Source organism: Actinia tenebrosa, unplaced genomic scaffold (genome assembly GCF_029948245.1).
Source record: "Actinia tenebrosa isolate PJP-AT-01 unplaced genomic scaffold, QUT_ActTen_1.0 PGA_scaffold6__47_contigs__length_16458017, whole genome shotgun sequence".
Lineage (NCBI taxonomy): Eukaryota > Metazoa > Cnidaria > Anthozoa > Actiniaria > Actiniidae > Actinia > Actinia tenebrosa.
In genome coordinates, this window is record NW_028292583.1 from 3,604,187 (window position 1) to 3,612,052 (window position 7,866).

Genomic DNA, 7,866 nt, shown 5'->3' on the forward strand with positions numbered 1-7,866 from the left:
AACTTGCCTGGAAGTGCCGATTGCAATCAATGATTGATTATGACAGATCAAACGCGTTCTCTTGTTTCATAAGCCCTATTTAGTTGATTGTAACCACGCCCACCGATGGACCTACGATGATTGAAGGTAAACTTTGCACTCATCATATAAAACAATTTATAGATCGTGCATATTTTATTCCTTCTTTAATAACATGGTACTCGTTTGCACAGCAGAAGTTTGATCATCTCTTTATAACAGCTGGGCGTCCCGTTACTTAAGTGGTCAGAGGGCTACATTTAGTGCAACATTTGTTGATAAGTCATATTGTAGTAGTGTGTTGCGAGTATTTCATCAAGCCATTGATCAGTTGCCTTATTTCATTTTCTTTTGGTATTTTCTCTCTCACATCTCAGAAAAAAGAGCTATTTTTCTAGTTCAATGAAGCGCCAAGAGGTTAACAAAGTTAACACAATCTTATCATTCCCTACTCTCCTTTCTCTTCTCTAATTGGATAATGACTCTGAAATTAAATGCGATAACGTGGATTAATGATAAATAAATGTCTGTTAGTTTCCGCTGATTTGAAGTCCGATGTCTAGTCACTAAGCTTGTTGTTCAAACGCCAGCCAGCCTGTGGTGGCTTTTATGAAGCCAATAGATCTGCCTATCACAAGTGTGTAAGTACTACGGGTTACGTTGTTTTGATAATCGCACTCCACACGAAAAATGCACCGAAGTGAGAGCACTAGTACGAGTGAAGCAACGGATACGACCACTGAATGCGAGACTCCTGACGAAGATTCAACAGAACGACCCGCAAAAAAACGCACAACTGCTAACCGCAAGGAAAGAAAACGTACTCAGACTATGAATTCAGCATTCGAGGATCTAAGACAGCACATACCGAATGTCCCTGTCGATACCAAGTTGTCTAAGATAAAGACATTACGACTTGCTATCAGCTATATACGATATCTTAACGAAGTTCTAGAAGAAACTAAAGATGGGAAACCATGTACTCGGAAGAACTTCGTTGTAGAAATGGCTTTACAAAGCGACATGAAAGAGAAAAGAAGAAGAGAAGAGTGTGTAAGTATAAAAATGGATTAGTTAAATGCCAGTGGATGTATCCCATACTGAGCCATCGGGTAACAATGACGATCTTTAGCCCAGGACACTTCAAACATGAGTATAAACTGATACCATTCAGTTAGTGAAACGACATGCCAATCCACAAGCTGGATATTTAGGTGAAAAACAATCTAGCAATCTATTAAATCAATACTTTTATAGTATATTCTGTTCTAATTGGATACTTGTTCAATATATTATTATACTAACCAAGCCAGAGATGTTTTAATGTAGTCAATCGCAGTATCACTAAAGACTTTTAACTTCAAGTGATTCAGAATCTTTCAGTTTATTGACTGTAATATCAATAACTGTTGGTTTTATTTTTATCAAACAGAGTGCGGATTTGTCCCCAAGAAAACGTGGACGGACAGGATGGCCTCAGCAAGTTTGGGCAATGGAGCTGAGACAGTAGTAATTAAAGCCGTGGGGTCTCTCAATAAACAGAATGGCTCGATTCTTCATAGTAATCATGCACAACTTTGTCTTCAAAAGAATGAGTCCAGTTGCCAGCATATGAGAATACAGTAATGTTGAATACATGACTAAATAAGACCTGTACAATGTTGGCCAACACATCTAAATCACTTATACTGCATGTCTATCACGAGCTTATCTCCACGATCACTGATTGATACATATGAAGGTGCAGAGGGATTAGAATACTTTACTTTTCGTGTACAACAAGTGAATATCGACCAAGGAAATGACAAAACAAAAGAAATAAGTTGAAATCCACACATGGTTTGGTGGATTAGCCTCACCCAGTGTATATACCGACATATTTAACAGAATTGTAAATACACAACCACTTCACTTGATCAAGTTCACTCAGTTGTTAAAGTGACTGCACCGCCTCTGTATGTGACGATATTTCAATTTGTAAATCCTCAATCATATTTGGTATATATTATATATACATCAGTCCATATTAGACATGTATAGCAATCAAACAAGATGCACATATATGATGTTGAAAAGAACGTCTTTGACTATGGCTCCTGACTGAGGTATTTATATCTACATATGGATTGCACGTAGTGCATCAACTCATTTGTCCATTTGTACAGGACTATCAGACAATCAATGTGCCCAAAGTTGCCAGTTAGGAAAAAATGGAATTTCGATTATATCCAAAATGTGGCTGACCTTTTATCTATAAAAGAACCATCTTCGTTTTCAAGCTGTGGATACCTTAACAATAGTAATACCTTTTTTAGTTGACTTGAGTCCTCTGTCGGTCGTTGCTTGTCATGGTTGGATTTATTACAACTTCCGAGAACATGGAATGAAAAATTAGAGTATATAAAAAGTGAACTTTACTTTCTACTTAGATGTAGTTACAAGAAGTGATAACAATGATTGATTAGAGGGCAGGCAACACCACACAAGACTGAAAAATTAGAGTATATAAAAAGTGAATTTTACTTTCTACATAGATGTAGTTACAAGAAGTGATAACAATGATTGATCAGAGGGCAGGCAACACCACACAAGACTGAAAAATTAGAGTATATAAGAAGTGAATTTTACTTTCTACATAGATGTAGTTACAAGAAGTGATAACAATGATTGGTTAGAGGGCAGGCAACACCACACAAGACTGGGGTCGGCAATATAATTCTATCAATGCAACTCCGTACCTAATTGATTGTACAAACTGATAATGTACACAAACCTAATTGCAAATACAAGCAGAATGGTTTGAATTACGATTCCTGGAAAAATCAATACCATATCTTCTTCTTTGCCAAAACCTTCGATTCCAAACCAGTGCCTTTTTCCAGTTATACGTTTATTCGTTACTTAGGACAAGCATTGTTTACCAAGATGAGTGTGGCTCTTGTGAGCGTAAATGTGTTTTTATTGTTAAACTTGTACATTATTTACTTAGTCGTAAATATGAGCATGTCATGAACTGAATGAGTCTATTGAAAGAACATGCTTCCATCTGATGCCATGTACTCTTAATACCTAAGAAACCTGCAAGTATTGTAGCTTAGTAATAACCTAAAACAACATCTCCAAAGACAATCTAAAGAAAAGATCTATGTATTAGAGAATGTTTTATTGCCACATACAGTGGATTGATCCACCAGGCTATTTCACAGTCCACAACTTGGACTTTTTTTATGGTATTTATGTTAATAAAGAGTTGCAGTGGAGTTGTACACTTTGCCCACTACTGTGCCACACTAAACGCGTATGCGGTACTCAGCAGTTACCAAACAAATCACATAAATTTTCATGAAAACTTATTGAGAAATTTTTTTTTAAATGTTAGCAATTGTAGCAAAGTGTAGTAAATTCGAACATCACCGAAGACAATGAGCAATGCAAAAACCTTTTCGCTTAAAATTGCAAATATTTGAGAACCATAAACTTGTGAATACTGAATGCTGCATTCTGCATTACGGCTCGAGTTGAAAAGTTTACAGTTAATGAGTGTAGCGGAACCCAATTCCAGGTTAAATGTGGCTTTTAGATTTTCGCTGAAGGGGGTAAGCTTCTTGCTTCATAAGAAGGATTACGATTTTTCTGTTCTTAAAACAGTGATTGAAAGGGGCTCAAAGAGTAGCCACTCTATACATACCGCCAACAACTGCAGGCTGTAGAAATACGTTATTTAGCCATGACAAAACCACACCCTCTTCATATTAACTGTTCAGTAGCTATCCTTTTATGCTTATAATGAAGTGAATACCAGTTATTTGGTAAAATAACCAACAAATAATAAGCTGATAGAAAAAAGCGTTGCATTCATTTACGAAAAACAATTTTTTTTCCATCTTCTGAGTAAAGTAAAAAAATGATACATTTCGAGCCGATATTGTTTACAGAATAATGTTCCGTGACCGACAAATACCGGCTCAAGGTATCTTGAGGTATCTTAAGGTATCTCTTGATAAAACTGCCATTAATACCTCATCGACTCAGCGAATACTCCAAGTACTTCATTTCCTTCTCATGTGTTCAAAGATCAAGAGATTTCGGAACACTACATGCTCGGCACTTATTCATGGCATCAAATGCAATGCAAATATATAACTAGAAAATAAGATATAACTGAAAAAAAACACGTTTTTATTATACGGTGATGAGGTTTCCTATGAAAGATGCAATCAAAATCTCCTCGCTCTGCTTGTATTCTTAGACAGACAATGATGTCCATCTATCCGTGCGCATGCACTAAATATCCATCAACGCATCCATTCATCCCATCCATCCATCCATCCATCCATCCATCCATCCATCCATCCATTCATCCCATCCATCCATCCATCCATCCATCCATCCATAGTCATTAATTCATATTTTTTTGATCCGCATTCCTTTACCTTTCAATTGCTAGTCGAGTCGTGTAATCTTTCATAAACAACAGGGCTAAGGACTAAAACTCGTACTTATTTTACTCGAAAAATAGAAGATATCTTCTCAGAAGAGGCTTACGGCTTGTGCTTACGGCTTGTGCTGGTTGTTAGACGTATATCTTATAGAGTATGCACCATACTTGACTTTAAGTAGCTAAACTCTGTCTCAATAAGAAAGTACCCTGATTTAACCATATCTACAAAAGGACCGCCCTTCAAAACTCTTCCAAAAAGCAAAATACCATTCTAAAGAAGGGGTTTAGGATTTGGTGGAGAAGATAAGTAAGTAGTGATGATTTTTGTCTGACATTAGACACACATTCAGCTACCACGCAGCCCCTGCTTTATACAAAAGATAAGACTGTAGGTTGATCAATGTTATCTGTTCTTATCGATGTGATGATTCTTATTGGGTAGGAAGTGCTACCGCCATGGTAGAAGGGTGAATTTAAGTTTAACTCTTCGTAAGATATCGCTAGTGCCATGATCTTTGGTTATGACCGTATCTTAGAAAGCTGAAACGGCTTAGACCTCCAAGAGTTTTTTGATCCATAGAGTTGGTACACCAAAATCAAGTCATGTACGAAATCAAGTCATGTCGGGTAATGAAAGATACGAATAGAAGCTGAGAACAGAGTGGAAACGAAAAATATTTTCACCTGTTGCCAAAAAGAGTATCAAAGGGAATAATTGCTCTAGCAATTTGCAGGCGGTACGTGGCCAAGTTATATATTATAACTGATTAAACGAAAGTGAGAGCTTATTATCAGTTAAGACCACTTGAAGATAGGAGATCAGACTTACTTTCATTAAAGATCACGATACGAGAACATTTCCCCGTTTGTCTTCTGGCTTAAAATAGCGATCACGCGAGACTTTCTTTGGTGATATTCTCTGTAAATAAAAGTTAAATAAGATTAATGCTGGAGTCCCGCGCAAACCCCTCTTAGCAAGTTATTTATTCATTTCATCTTTTTTTTTTTTTTTTTTTCTTTTCTTTTTTCATGCCGTGGGAGCGATACGAAATACAAAGTATATACAATTATTCAATGGCGTGAGCCACATACACACATCGATGAATAGACCAAAGGTAACAAATGAAAGCGAGCGCAAGAGGCGAGAAGTGAAAGTGGCGGGATGGATACAACCTGCAAGTGTTTGGAGGATTGGCTGGGACGTAGGCTTGTTTGTTTTCACCCCAGCCCGATGGGAATTCCTGGCTACGCCCTTAAAGCCCATAAGTACATAAATTTCTAGTCTCTATCTAAAATGATAACAGTTTTATGCTGTTACCTATAATTATCCAGTAATAATCTACTTGCGACAGGTGCAGTTTAAGCTGAAACTGGCTGAGACAATCAGCTGCGAAGATTATCCGCGTTCTGCTGCTGACCACTGCGTGGTATGAAATGAAGTCCCTAGAAGATAAAAGCCAATCAGTTTGAATATACTGTGATATAAGAATCAGCCTTGACTATCTGTGTGGTTTATCTGGGCAAACCCTTACATCCCTTTATATTGCAGACCTATGTTATCTATGGATGTGCAAGAGTAGGTAGGCGCAGAAGATCATTCAGATAATAAACCACTTTCATATATTAATATATGTTGTATAATCTTGTTGATCGATAAGATTCATCTTCTTGAAGCCGAATGGATCTGAGACGGCTGAACATTCAATATTTATCCATTTGCGAGAGTATGTTATACGCGGCAAACAAGTATTTGGAACTATGCAGATAACAGTGGTAATAGATGCTAAGACGAAAATATATCGAATAATATATGAAGAATACTGATAATGAAAATGAAAAAAAAAAGAGAGAGAAAATGATACTGCTGCGATGCTACAAAAATATTCGAACCAAGTTAAGAAAGGTTACATCATTGGAAGATAAATCATACAAAATGAACTGTAGAGAATCCAAAAGAAGAAGAGAAAAAGAAACTTAGAAAAGAAAAGAAAAGAAAAAAGAAGAAAATTGATAGAATTAATGAAAGAAAGGCAGCAATGAATAAATGAATCGAATGAACCGCGGAATGGATGAATAGGTGGATGAAAAAAAAAAAAAAAAAAGGAAAAAAGGAAAAAAAGGAAAAAGGAAAGAATGAAACAATACGATAGCTTGATACGACAAACGACGATAAAAGGAAACAAAAAAGGAAAATCGACGCATTTTCTATTCGCAAAAAGGAAAGTAAAAGTAACATTTCATGTTGATCAGCTTTCCTGGTCCATGCAAGTTGTGTTGTAAGAAATCGAAGCAATGAAAAAATCCACGGAAACTATATACGTCCCAAAAATGGATTAAAACAGCGGTTGTTTTTTTAATTATTGAAGAAGATAACTAGATATTAATTGGATGGTTTATTGGTACTTTAGCCATCGTTTTTAAGCCTCATTAAGTCTGTGATTTCTGTCAGTGATTTTGAAGCATTTCTCGAGGTGTTGTCATCTGTGCTGCCTTCGAACCACAAAAAGGTCAAAAGTTAAACATTAAGAGTGAGCTATTTCAAGATATCTGTCTGAAAAGGTGTACAGCGACAAACGTCAACCTTCGCAGCACCACACGAAACAGTAATTAGTTATTTAATGGTTTTTTTAACGTGCTTTAAGATGTTATACAAAATATACTGGCCCCAGTGAAAGTCTTGGAACGTCGACTTGTCTTTCGTAGCAGTTAATTTCAAGTCCAACCGCTTGGTTCGTAGTTTTAAAGCGGCAGTCCTTTTTTATTCCGGATGTATATTGAGAGGGGCAGATTCAGTTTCACATTCTAGAAGAGCTTCAGGCAAGTGTTGGCCCCTTTTATTGGAGCATGGATTGTCAGTAGTGATCGAAAATATCAATGAAAGATGAGTGTGTTAGATTAGGGCTCACTTTCGGGATGAGGAGTACGATAAGGAAAATCACGAAAAGTTTCTAGAGAACGTCAAGGAAATAATGTTGAGTTAGAAAAATAGGACCGGTTTAAAAGTCATGGCGTATCATGATGAGTGTGTGTGTGTGTGTGTGGAGGGGCTTACTAACTTAGACGGCAACACCCGAAAAAAGTGTGTGTGGCCGCAGCGAGGGGTGGGAGCAGGAGAAGCACAACATGCTTTCTAGCTTTCTTTCTATCCTTCTTTCCTTCTTTCCTTCCTTCCTTCCATCCTTCCATTCATTCATCCATCCATCCATCCATCCATCCTTCCTTCCTTCCTTCCTTCCTTTCTTTCTTTCTTTCTTTCTTTCTTTCTTTTTTCTTTCTTTTTTTTTTTTTCTCTCTTTCTTTCTTTCTTTCTTTCTTTTGTAAAGTACTAGGAATCCCCCTCCCCCTCCTCCCTCCCCTCTTCCCCCTCCCCCCTCGCCGGCTTCGTCATCAAAGAAACACTTAGAGAA

General features: G+C 37.1%; 1 protein-coding gene across 1 annotated transcript; it reads left to right on the top strand.

Annotated features, from left to right (window-relative positions):
* Nucleotides 1–567: 567 nt before the first annotated feature.
* LOC116287499 (heart- and neural crest derivatives-expressed protein 2-like) lies at nt 568–3,284 on the top strand. Its single transcript, XM_031694184.1, has 2 exons — nt 568–1,071; nt 1,451–3,284. The coding sequence occupies exons 1-2, from the start codon at nt 709–711 to the stop codon at nt 1,526–1,528; spliced, it is 441 nt and encodes a 146-aa protein (XP_031550044.1). The 5' UTR covers nt 568–708; the 3' UTR covers nt 1,529–3,284.
* Nucleotides 3,285–7,866: the final 4,582 nt, after the last annotated feature.